Source organism: Colias eurytheme, chromosome 6, assembly GCF_061535395.1.
Source record: "Colias eurytheme isolate Ceu_HAF_F1 chromosome 6, ilColEury1 Martin Lab GWU primary, whole genome shotgun sequence".
Classification (NCBI taxonomy): domain Eukaryota; kingdom Metazoa; phylum Arthropoda; class Insecta; order Lepidoptera; family Pieridae; genus Colias; species Colias eurytheme.
In genome coordinates, this window is record NC_142985.1 from 2,031,794 (window position 1) to 2,045,582 (window position 13,789).

Here is a 13,789-nt window from a genome sequence, read left to right on the forward strand (position 1 = left end):
TCCTACCTCGTATGACGTCAAGGATTTATGATTTCAATTTCAGAAAATGTTCTTGGGCCTAATCTAAATTCAAGAAACGATTTATGAAATATCAGTTGGGAAATTTGGTGGGATCACAGATTGTAACTTTAATAGCATTCATAGAGATGATGTCTTTATATTTATTAATGAAAACACACAGGATAAAATTTCCATTCCAGTTCGCCAATCCTCCTCTATTTTATTGTTTGTTTATCCTGCAAATGCATTTATGACTCACCAATGCAATTAGAAGTGGGCCACAGGCGCCAAACAGTTAGATAGATTTATAGATACGTGTCCAGAATCAGCCTAGACCAATTTCGATAACGGGCTAAAGCTCAGCCGAATCGTGTAAAATGATCGGTTCAGGCGCAGACGCTGGCGATGTGCCCTGAATGACAATCAGTTCAAACCAAATGGACTATATAATGCGTCGTCAGGTTCGGTACATCACTAACTCGAAAGCAGCTAAACGCACAACACCCTTCGGAAGACTAAGGGTAATTCAGTGCTACCTGAAAAAAAATCATCTTCAAAAATGAAGGCAGTAAGCGTGGTTCTCGTTATTGCCTGCGCGCTCTGGGAAGTCACGGGATACCCATTCCCTTATTATGGCGCTAATGTGGATTCTTGTGAGTTAATTCAAATATTAATATTATTTTAAGGGTTGTGTCTCGAAAATTAATTTTTACAAAAATGTTTTTCTAAAATAAAAAGTTATAAAGTTTTTTTTTATTATCGTCGGGTCTATTTAAATTTAATAAAGGAGAACTAATTTTTTCAGTAATTATTTTGATATACATTTTTATACAATTAAAAAATATCTGTCTCATATAATATCGATTCTAATTAACAATAATCCTGCCATCTGTAATAATAAATAATCCATTAACTATCAAAAAGTAATTAATTTCATTACATTATTCACAGATTCATATGGTTCTGCAGACAGAAATCGTGGAGGTATGGTGCTGAGCCGCTACTACAACCCTTACTACAACCCTCGCGCCGTCGGTGGTAGTATGGCAGCCTTCATGTTCAAGCCTGAAGAGCAATACACCCCACAGACGAGCCAATACTACGTGCCAGACAGACGCCGCCAGACCGTGCAAGAAAACTACACGCCACAACAGAACGAAGTGTATTATCAGACTCCAGAACAATCCTCCGTTCCCGAGCAGTCTTATGTTCCCGAACAACAATTTGTTCCCGCTGAACAACCCGCCGAACAACCCGCCGTTGTTACCGAAGCCACAGAAATCGCAGACCCAACCGAAAAGATCGAATCTCCCACAACAGTGAAAGCCGTAGCTGTCCCTGAAATAACCGAACCTGAAGTTGAGGAAGTGCCAGAGCCCGCACCTGTGCCCAGGAAGCGTGTCACCAAGAAGAAGCAAGTGAAGAGGCCCGTTGATGAGGAGGAAGATGAAGGGGATGACTACCCCAGAATCCCAAGCGGTGCCTACTTCCCCATGTTCTTCGGCTACGGAGGCAGAGCTGCCCAAGGGGCTCCCCAAGGAGCGACAGCTATCGCTAACGCCTTCAGCACTGGCCGTGGTGGTGTTGCTACCAGCCACGCTACGGCGTACGGCCCACCCAGACCCGAAAATAAATACTAAGTAAATATTAATCTACGAAAGATGAAATAGAGCCTTTGAAAGCAAAGCTTCGACGTAGTGTATAACAGTGACATCTAGTGGAAATGGTATACAATATTTGCAATATCTGCAGAATTGCAAATAATGGTTTGAGTCTGAGTATAAAATTACGCCGATCAAATACAGATGGCGCGCAAAACAAAAAGCTTGTCAAAGGTATAATATATTTTATATTAAATCAGAAACATTTTAATTTGTTATATAATAAAAAAAGCCATTGTAGATCAACTTGTGACGTAAAAATTGCCAGAAATATAGTTAAGTTTTTGTAAAACTTTAAGTGTGAAACGTTGAATAAATTGCCATTAAATCCTTACCACATGTTTTTTATTTCTCTACGTTATGCTCAAGGTCTTTGAGGTACATGTTGTATTTTATGAGTTCAATCTAATATCTATGCAAGTAAAAAACGGATGCAATATGTTCATTTTTTACCTGCAATGCGAACCTGTTTACTTTAGATTTTATTATCGTCGTGTATTCTTAGTTCGTTAACAAAATAATGTTTATAAACATTTAAAAATGTATGGGTATGTAACGTACTTTAAATTACAACGACTTGCTACCTAAAATATAAATATTAAACTTGTTAAACAATGTGAGGCAGCAAAACAATATTAAATTCACAAAATCTGATAAAAAATACACAAAAAAATTTCATTAGGTAGGTGGTCTACGTCAAATCGTATGTGTTAAGCGCGTCACACCCGGTGAAGATACTATAATATTTTATGTTAAGATTCTCTAATATAAAATATTACACTATCTTAAGGTATCCGGTATTAGCGTTCTGACCACCATTTTTGTACCGCCATCCTGTTACAAATGACCCGAAACACTAACACAAAATTTCGGGTCATTTGTGTGACGCGCTTTAGTGTGCAGTTTTTGTAATTCACAATATGTTTTGTTCGTAACCCATCTATTATACACCTTTTTACTTATCAACTCATACACTACTTTTGAACTCATAATCGTGTTCTAATCCATACTATCCATACTAATATTATAAATGCGAAAGTAACTCTGTCTGTCTGTCTGTTACTCAATCACGCCTTAACTACTGAACCAATTATTACATGAAATTTGGTATAGAGATATTTTGATACCCGAGAAAGGACATAGGATAGGTTTTATCCCGAAAATCCTACGGGAACGGGTTTTTCTCTGAAAACGCAGGATAAGCCGCGGGCGGAAAGCTAGTCTTCATTAAGTTAACATTTTTTTAAAGTAATTTAGAAAAAAAAATATTCCAATAATAACTGCGGTTACATCACAATGCACATATTATCACAATAATATGTGGATTTCGATGGTTAATTGTTTTAATTATAACATTCCGCATAAAACCCTATAAACCGCACATAACTAAACATTATCTATTATTGCTTTTTATACATTTTTATCCAACCTTTAGATTATTTTTAACAAATACTTATTCAATTACGCCATAAAAGGGAATGATTAGAACTGGCAAGTCATCATCAACTAACGCTCGTTTATAAATAATAATACTTTGATTTAAGAACCATCAACTCTGACATTATGATACAAAGCCTCCGACGCCTATAAATAAAATCTATTTTCAATATCAGTAGGTACCATCTTTTGTTAAGATAAATGATGTAACAGTTCATCCAGGATGTGGTATTGATGCATTTGTCGTGACTCGATATGCGTTTACATAGAAGGGCGATCATAAATAAATCTATAATTGACATTATCTGAGTAATGGGAGAACATTTTTGTTGCAACTGAAGATGCCGAGGCATTTTCCATCCTTTAAAAATAGACGTAACCATTCATTTGAAACAGGGATCGAATAAATTGATAGTTCGTTTTTGTTATTACTAAAACTACGGCTCCGACTAGAAAATAGAAAATTATTTCAATGTTGGATAGCCCAAATATCGAGGAAGGCTATCGGTTGTATACGAGTATCATCACACTAAGACCAATAAGACCGGAGCAATGCATGTGCAAACCCATTGCTCTGCTTCTCTTCACGCAGAGCACAGCCATTACTTCTACAATTTTGTTAGCTTTGTCTTAATAACAAATTATAGAGATATTTTTCATCCATTCCAATTTGTCCGCTTAGCTATAAAACGGTAGATAATAATTTCAATGATATTTAAGATCCAAGGCCTCATATCAAATATTAACAATACATGCAAGCTATAAGCTTCTTTATGTATAATATGTAAAAAGGAAAAAACACCTGGGCAATATTCTGCTATAATTGCTTGTAAGTACAATTAACTTTTTGTGAGACAAATTACATATTGTAACGGTTAGCGCCTACCGTAATTTACTCGTAGTTTTTGTACACACTATGTTGTCAAGTTTAACTCCTACGTTAAACGTATTGTATATCTAATGAAATATATTGTTTTTCTTGGGTCTTATCAGCTGTGTCTAAAATATCTGTAAGGGAATTTTACTATACTATTGTATGCCGGATATTTTCTGAGATTTTTATGTTTCTTAGGTAAGTAGGTATAGCATATATGCTATACCTACTTACCTAAGAAACATAAAAATCTCAGAAAATATCCGGCAGATAGATCACAATAGATAGATAGATAGAAGGCATAGTAAAATGTAAATAAAGCCTATATATACGTAGTATATTATTACTAGCTTTCCGCCCACGGCTACGCCCGCGTTTTCAAAGAAAAACCCGTTCCCGTAGGATTTCGGGGATAAAACCTATCCTATGTCCTTTCTCGGGTATCAAAATATATCTAAGTATACCAAATTTCATGCAAATTGGTTCAGTAGTTAAGGCGTGATTGAGTAACAGACAGACAGACAGAGTTACTTTCGCATTTATAATATTAGTATGGATTAGTCTGTGCCTATATATTGAAATAATTACTATTGCGCCTGTAGTTTTGTTTTAGCAGTAATGTGGAATGACATAAGCCCAACATAAGCGGTAAGCCTATGTATAAATTTTAATGATAATATTGAATACAAATGTAGGTCAATTCATTATATAATTATATTATGATTGTAATATTTATAGAGATCTTTTGTTTAATTCACATTACTCTGAAAATTTCCCCTAGATAACAAAAGTTAGGTAGGTTATTAGCACAGAAAGCTGAAAAGATAATCTAGGAAAAAACGCTCAACGTAAAAATGCATATATCTACGTCATAAGAGTCTGCATATATCTCACTAGCATTCCGCCTGCGGCTTCGCCCGCGTTTTCAAAAAAAAACCCGCATAGTTCCCGTTCCCGTGGGATTTCCGGGATAAAACCTAGCCTATGTCACTCAGAAATGATGTAGCTTTCCAACAGTGAAAGAATTTTTCAAATCTGCCCAGTAGTTTCGGAGCCTATTCAATTCATACAAACAAACAAACAAAAAATCAAACCTTTCCTCTTTATAATATTTGTATAGATTAAAAGAGATACGTTAATAAAATCAGATTAATTTTTATAATTAAATCTCATACCCAACGAGGATTTTCCATTTAATCACGTGTAGATATAAATTCTTTGGATTTACCAAATTCATAATTACCTATTTCAAAGAAAAAACCTTTATACTGAGGAGATATTGATTATTAAATATTATGTTGCAATGCTTTTTAGCATTTTTTACAAAATAATTAGCTTTAGCTTCCGTCTTGCTGGTATACTCTGACATTCATTATCCAAATACATACCTATAACCAAAAAGTTCAAAAATAACCACTACTTTTTAAATAAACAACATCATGGCAATAAAAATCAATATTTTGTATTTTTTTGCAAAATTTTCTTGAGAATAATAAATCAGTTATTTTATGTGGTAGGTCATAATTCACAATATTATGTTCAAATTGTAAACAATAATATAATATTATGTATATGGAATTTCACAGTGGTAGTAGAAAATAGAACGAAACGGGATTAACTGGTATATTATACACGATTTAATAAAAATGTTTATTGACTTCGTAAAATTAACTATCCAACTGTTCTTCATTTAATGACTTAATACTTTTCGTTTCCAACAATCCCAACCAAACTTCATAACAGTCGAGACGAAAAAACTAGCACTAACTTATAAAAAGTCAGAGATACTATCACAAGCCACGAGAAGCCAAAAATAAAACTTTATTCACACTGATTATACTCGATTCACCTTCAAGTTCTTGCACTGTAATATTTCATTATAATCCCAGCATTTGTATGTAACGCGACTAATAAAATATTTTTCATATTAAGCCGGATTCAAACTTATTCGACAAAAGCTTAATTACTATCATTAATAAATAAATACTTATAATATAAAAAATAATGTAGACAATTTATTAGGTTGTTATTCGAAGAAAAAACTTATAAATTAGAATATAGGTGATAAATAATAATCTAAGTATGCAAAACTACTTCTATATGTATGCTCTTCTTCACAAAAGTGGAAAGTTTTTTTATTAATAGAAATGGGATAACATCCTTTATAATATTATAAATGCGAAAGTAACTCTGTCTGTCTGTCTGTTACTCAATCACGCCTAAACTACTGAAACAATTTTCATGAAATTTGGTATGGAGACATTTTGATACCCGAGAAAGGACATAGGCTACTTTTTATCCCGGGAAAATGACGCAATCCCGGAATTCCCAAGGGAACGGGAACTATGAGGGTTTCCTTTGACTGCGCGGGCGAAGCCGCGGGCGGAAACCTAGTATTTTAATAAATGGATGAAGTCGCGGGCTCAAATAGTTAATCAATTAACACTTAGTTATACTTATCACACATGTGAGATTATCTCAACTAAACTACATAGGTTTTACCAATAGGCACCACTACGGATCATACCGAAAAGATTACAATGGGCCTTGATTATCATGCATTGTGATGTCTAGCTCAACAATACAATGTCAAGGTGTGACCCCAACGTTGGAAATACCTCCTCGCCGATCTTATCTCATGGTACCTCGCCACGAGCAAAAAGCTCAAACTTTTGTCAAAATATCACGATACTAACATGAAATTAATATGACGCATGATTGAATGTTCAATTTTCCCATGACTAATTTCATAATACTTTAAATTCACATGGCGGACCGAAAGCGTCAATGTTCTGTTTGTTTTTTCCACCATAGTGCAATTATAATTGTTGTAGGAATAAAACTTGAAACTTTTTATTGAAGAACACAAGTTCTTCAACGTCGAATACAAATTCGACATGCCATTTATAAAGCTAATATTACTAGAAATAAGGAAAATTATAAGAATGCACGTCCTTATTTTAGAATATAAATAACAGTAGGTAAAATGGTATGATATTTTAAAGTAAAAATGTGAGTTAAATTATTATTATTTGCAAAAAAGGTTAGAATAAAAAACGTTAATTTATTATTGCAATTTTTATTACATAAACACATATAGGTAAAATTGAAGACAGCAATGCAGAAATGAAATGAATTTCCTGCATTATTTACCTATACTAATATTATAAAGCTGAAGAGTTTGTTTGTTTGTTTGAACGCGATAATCTCAGGAACGTCCGATTTGAAAAAAATATTTCGGTGTTAGATAGCCCATTTATCGAGGAAGGCTACATAATAAACAGGAGCGGAGCCACGCGGATAAAACCGCGGAGCGCAGCTAGTGTTGTTATATTTTGAAACTGTCAATACGTCACTAAATATAGGAACTCGAATTATGCTATCAAATAAACAAAATGGAATCGTTTCCTATTAATTTCTAAATTTTAAATACGCTTTGATAATTTTTTATGGAAAATCACAACTAATTAAGTAAACAATAAATATTTAAAGTATACAAAGTATTAAATATCCTACAGTTAGATTATTATAAAACAAGAACTTTTTTTCAAATTTCAATTTACTTATCCTGCTTAGATCAAAATTAATTGAAAAACCATATACGATAATTATATAGTACCTAAACATAATTAAAAGGTTATAATGGTTATCATAATCACACTGTTAATTATTAGAATTTCTATTTATCCATATCAATTTTCCGAATTACAACATTTCATGTTTACATCTAGATTATATAATTCTTTAGATATCTATGTAAGTATGTATAGAAACGTGAATAAATAAATACTGATGATATCATTATGTACTTGCAACACCTCGTTTTCTTGGCGGGAAATTAACAATTATCATTTTTTTTAATGAGCGTAATTGTTACTTATTAAATCATCGATTGTCAACTGTCTTTTGTGGGCTTTTAAATTATAGTCGGAAATTTTATCATAGACTTCTTTTTTTATCTAAGTTTCTAGTAACACGAGTCTTCTCTTAGTCTGTAGTTTTTTTTTTAATTCATATTTTAACCTAGTTTTGTTTATACAATCTACGCCTATGTATGCTTTGTTTCCCCTAATTGTTTTTTAAACCATTTATTTCACATCCCAAATAAAAAAAAAATAGTGCTTATTTGGTAGTGACAGATACGATTTGCGCGGGAAATTCAGATTTGGAATTATCATGAAAATATCTTGTCATTATAATTTCAAAGAAGTTTACATAACATTAATGTTTGCATGACATTCGTTTATCAATCGATAATTATTATTTATTGGTTTAAGTTCTGAAAATCAGCGGACACGAGTACGCACGACGTGTATCAAAAAAACCATTAGTTTTCCCCGTACTTAGTATTCTAGTGAACTTGTTTATGTCTGTCTCGATTATAATAAGAGATGTATAAAAGGATTATAAAGATGAAATCATTGTTAGTGTGTGTTCGCAGCCATGAAGCGGTCGTTGTATTTAGTTTTTGGGATTGCCCTGGCTCTTGGAGATGCTACAGGTACATACTTTCTATTTATTAATATACAAACTTTTATTTAATTTTTCCAGATTGAGCGTGTTTACATGTGATCAAATTTTTAATGGTTTAGTGTTTTTGTTCTTTGTAATATTTAATATGAGGGTGTAAATGTTTTTAATTGGTTTTAAGTAAATAACAAACTTAATATTTTTATCAAATAACATTTAAACGAAATGAATTCATTATTGTATTTATGAAAGTTATTTGATATTTCTAAAATACAGAACTTTAATTAATAGAGTAGTGCAGATGAAATAATTTTTACAAAAGTAAAAATTATTTCATCTGCAGAAATATATACAATTTTCCTGTCTATTATTATCTATTATATAATATACTAGCGGTCCGCCCCGGCTTCAACCGTGGTACATATTTCGCAATAAAAGGTAGCCTATGTTCTTTCTCAGGGTCTAAAGATTATCTGTGCCAAATTTCATCAAAATCGGTCCAGTAGTTTATGCGTGAAAACCATACATACATACATACATACAAACTTTTCCTCTTTATAATATTAGTATAGATATTTTATCAAACAGCATATTGTAATTAATTTCTAATTTCTAAAGGTCTCGTAAAATGTTATCTCGACTTCCGGATCTAGGTAACCTTTGTAATAGAAGCTATCGATACATAACTAAATATAAGTTCATAGATTTACAAATAGATGAAATGGAAATGTACCTATATTTTAAATTTTAATAAGTATCTATCTAGAATAATAAAATATAATATCATATAACAAGTATATTATTTGAACTAAGTACGATTCGCTGACTGTAAAATGAAACGATTAGATGTTAAAATTTTTGTGAGAACGGCCTTTCAAACCTCTGAAACAATAGATTAGCAATCGTGTTAAAATCAAAATGTTTATGTTATTTGTGATGTAACAATAACAAAAATTTCCATTATTTCAAGTTTCAAGTTAACTAAAATCAATTTTTTTTATTCATAAGTCACGGAAAAATACTGATTTTTAATTACGCTTTGATCAAAACAAATGGTTACTATAAAAAAAAAAACTATCATAAAAACATAATTTTCATACAGTATGAAGTGCGTCATTATTTTTATAATAATTAATAATTATTTTTATATAATTATTGATTCGATTACAACAAATTACTGTAATATAGTTTAATAACGTTTGTATTTTTTTAGCGATTGATGTATATGTAGATAGATGTTCGGATTTAATAATACCTATATGATTTTTATTACCGATAAAATTGAATAATAAAACGTTTATAAATTAATTGGAGAGTTCTGGCAGAGATTGCATTTTTATCGTATTATTATGTCATTTTCTTTCATAATATTTTAATGTATTGTATAATTTGTATTTAATATTTATGTACCCAGTTATTTAATATATTCTGTTATTATTTTTTCAGAGAGAGTACGTAGATACAGCGGCGGTGGCGGTGGCGGGGGTGGTTTCGGTTTCGGCGGAGGGCTTGGCTTTGGAGGAGGAGGAGGAGGCGGTGGTGGGGGAGGAGGAGGCTTCGGAGGAGGTTCAGGTGGTGGTTTCGATGGCGGTGCAGGACTAGCCGGAGGACTTGGTGCTATACACCAAGGAGTGCATAGCATTCTCGATAAAGCCCATGGTCTTGCGAAGGCTGGACTTGGATTTGGTGCTGGGGGAGGCGGTGGGTTGGGAGGTGGCGGCGGATTAGGCGGTGGCGCTGGATTTGGAGGTGGATCTGGATTGGGCGGCGGTTCTGGATTGGGCGGCGGTTCAGGCTTAGGAGGAAAAGGAACCGAGAAATTCATACAAACTTCGTCACCTGATGGCAAATCTGGAGGCTTCGCTTTCACTGGAACACTTGAGAATGGCGGATACGGCGGCGGCGGTGGCTACAGCAGTGGTGGTTCAGGATATGGCGGCGGCAAAGGTTTCGGAGGTGGAAGTGGAGGTGGCCTAGGCGCTGGTGCTGGCGGCGGATTGGGAGGTTCTGGAGGATATGGTGGCAGTGGGAGCGGTGGAACTGGAAACGGCGGTGGCTTTGGAGGCGGAGCCGGCGGAGGTGCCGGTGGTGGACTCAGCGGTGGAAAAGGATTTGGAGGCTCAGGGGGTTATGGCGGCTCTGGTTCTAGTGGAAGTGGAGGATCTGGCTACGGTGGAGTCGGAGGCGGTTCAGGAAGCGGATTAGGCGGAGGCTACGGAGGCGGTTCTGGTGGGGGATTAGGAGGCGGAGCTGGAAACGGCGGCGGCCTTGGTTTGGGTATATCAACAAGTTTGGGTGGAAGTATCGGTGGAAGTGGAGGCGCTGGTGGCTATGGATCTAAAGGCTTTGAAGGATCCGGTGGTCATGGCAACGGCCTTGGTGGTGGATCCGGCGGTGGATTCGGTGGAGGAGCCGGTGGTGGCCTCGGAGGAGGGTCAGGATTGGGCGGTGGTAAAGGCGGCAACTACGGTGGATCAAGCGGAGGATTAGGTGGTGGATCCGGTTTGGGAGGAGGAAATGGCGGTGGTTTCGGAGTCTCCGGTGGATTTGGAGGTGGAGCAGGAGGAGCAGGTGGTTCTGGAATCGGAGGAGGCTCCGGAGGCGGCCATGGCTCAGGCCTAGGAGGTGGCAACGGCGGCGGTTTCGGTGGATCTGGAGCTGGTAGTTCAGGAGGAAGCTTTGAAAGTTCTGGCTCCGGTGGACACGGAGGAGGAGCAGGTTTAGGCGGTGGCAATGGAGGCGCCGGTGGTTATGGATCTGGAGGATCTGGTGCTTATGGAGGTGGCGCCGGAGGATCAAGTGGTTTTGGAGGCGGTTCTGGAGGAGGATTAGGAGGTGGCTCTGGAAGTGGATTGGGCGGTGGAGCCGGGGGAGCTGGTGGATATGGATCTAAAGGCAGCGGAGGATCTGGTGGCTATGGAGGTGGTGCTGGAGGATCTGGTGGTTATGGAGGTGGTCTTGGAGGTGGTCTTGGAGGTGGTCTTGGAGGTGGAGCAGGAGGTGGACTCGGAGGTGGACTTGGAGGTGGTCTCGGAGGTGGAGCAGGAGGTGGATTAGGCGGTTCTGGCAGTGGTGGTTATGGCGGTTCTGGAGGTTATGGTGGCGCTGGAAGTCAAAGCGGTGGAAAGAGCTGCGGCTCCGGTGATTGTGGAGGCTGTAGCTCATGCGGTTCAGGAGGTGCCCACAGCACTGCACATGCGAGTGCATCAGCATCAGCCAGCGCTCACGCGGGCAGTTACGGCAAATAAAACTCATTATTGTTTTGAGAAACATTTAACAATGTAACGAAGCGATTTATTGTTAAGGAACTTAAAAACTGTGATTATTATTGTACTACTTTTAGTTAAGAATTAGTTAATATATATTTCAGATTTTTTTATTATGTTGTTTTTTTTTAAACCTGCCCTGAAATGATAGTTACTTTTGCAACTCTTTAAAAATAGCTTGCAACTTTATCAAGATTCATATTATGTAAACCTATAACTTAAATATAACCTTAATGCTAATGATAACGTATCATTGATACTTTTATGAAGGATCTAATTTAAATACAAAGTTCAAAATCATTTATTTACTGCTTGAACAGGTACATTAGATCTTAAAAATATTACATAACAAAGTTTGCCGTGTGAACTAGCATGCATTTTATATTAATAATGACATTAGTTTAAAAACTTGATATATAACAAAAAAGTGAATTAGCTATTATACATTAATTAATTATATGAAGATATTGTCTTAGAATATAATCAGAAAAATATAAAGCATGATGAAATATTTTGTTTAGATATTTAAAATGAATAGGCTGAAGATAGGCTGATATATTTATAAACAACAAAGTTACAAGATGATGAACCTGATAATAAATTTATATTTTAAACGTTTGCAATCTTCAATCAACAATAACGATAATTAAAATATAATTAGACGTTTAACTTGTTATTGTAAACAATTGAGTTTCTATAAGTTTCTGCGTAGCTACTAGACATTAGTATAAAGATTGTAATCAATGCAAGTCGTGGGTCTTCATTTCTAATGTTTAAATTCTTATTAATTCAAAATTATAAATCCACTATCTGTGTTTTTATACAAAATAAAAATTTTCTTTTATCTGTAGTCTGTACCTACTATAAGACGTTGCTTCGTACCAATTTCGGGATTGTAAAATGCGATTCTTCTTTCGCCTATAATAGAAGGATTAAACTTTTGTAGACACAAATCGCGAACATTAATACTTAACTATAGAATAATTTTAAGCTATACATAATCTAGATAAAAAAAATCCTGTCGTCTGTCGAAGAAAAGTTTGTCACTTTCGTAGAGCAAAAGCTTATTGAAACCTCACTATAAGACTATATAAACTATATATGTAAATAACGGACTATGGCGAAGCTTAAATCAATTTTAACACCGTAGAGATACATAAGCGTAACGAAATTAAAACAATATGGAACAAAATAAATCAATTTTGAACACTAGTGTATATCCAAAATAACATAATCTCAGTGCCTATCTATGCGTGCCGCACTTATTCATATACTAAGCTTTCCACCACGACTTCACTTATTAGTGGAATTAGAATATGTACATATCTACATGAAAAATGATTGTGCCGTCGATGTTTCAAACATTTTATTATAATCACTACATTGTCTCTATGACCTAAGTATGTTTAAATTTTTAAAACTAGGCAGCTGATTTTTATGCGGTTTTTTAATAGATAGAGTGATTCAAGAGGAAGGTTTTTTTAGCCGCGGGCGGAATGCTAGAATTTTAATATTGTTACAGTAGATAGGCTTTTAAGGATATTAAGCACCAACAAGTAACAAACATAATATATAAATATGCAGTCAAAACTCAAAATCTACAATACTTAAAAATTTCGCTATACAACTCATTAGTACGAAGCATTTTGGAATACGGATAGGTGGTTTGGAGACCTCACTATGCGACACACATGTTAAGAATAGAGCGAATTCAAAAAAGATTTATTTGGCATTTAATTTATTCAAACGGACTATCAAGAAATAGTTTGCGTTCCTATACTAATAGACTGGAATTTTTCAAAATGACTTCTTTAGAGGAACGGCAAATTTTAATCGATCTTATTTTTGCATTAAAATTGTTAAATAATAAAATTGATTGCCCTCAACTTTTGAATAAAGTAAATTTTCGTGTCCCTAGTAGGTATCCCCGAAAGCAAATTGATCCACTTGTTCCACCAGTCCGTAGGTGTAAGTTCGGAGCCAACTCTCCTATTCCAAGACTGTGCAAGATGGTAAATAAATATGGTGATATCATTGATATTAATAATACCTCTCTCCGAACTGTTCGTAAATTGTTTGTA

At 35.0% G+C, this 13,789-nt stretch overlaps 2 protein-coding genes across 3 annotated transcripts; both read left to right on the forward strand.

Moving 5' to 3' along the window:
* The first annotated feature begins 84 nt into the window (after nt 1–84).
* LOC149907472 (uncharacterized) lies at nt 85–1,995 on the forward strand. 2 transcript variants are annotated; one of them, XM_090102460.1, is made up of 2 exons: nt 85–653; nt 970–1,995. In XM_090102460.1, the coding sequence occupies exons 1-2, from the start codon at nt 560–562 to the stop codon at nt 1,638–1,640; spliced, it is 765 nt and encodes a 254-aa protein (XP_089958586.1). In that variant the 5' UTR covers nt 85–559; the 3' UTR covers nt 1,641–1,995. The 2 variants fall into 2 exon arrangements, with proteins under 2 accessions (XP_089958586.1, XP_089958585.1); XM_090102459.1 differs by having other exon boundaries at nt 92–653; nt 952–1,995.
* Nucleotides 1,996–8,363: 6,368 nt separating this feature from the next.
* LOC149907473 (uncharacterized) lies at nt 8,364–11,699 on the forward strand. Its single transcript, XM_090102461.1, has 2 exons — nt 8,364–8,473; nt 9,889–11,699. The coding sequence occupies exons 1-2, from the start codon at nt 8,416–8,418 to the stop codon at nt 11,688–11,690; spliced, it is 1,860 nt and encodes a 619-aa protein (XP_089958587.1). The 5' UTR covers nt 8,364–8,415; the 3' UTR covers nt 11,691–11,699.
* The last annotated feature ends 2,090 nt before the right edge of the window (nt 11,700–13,789 follow it).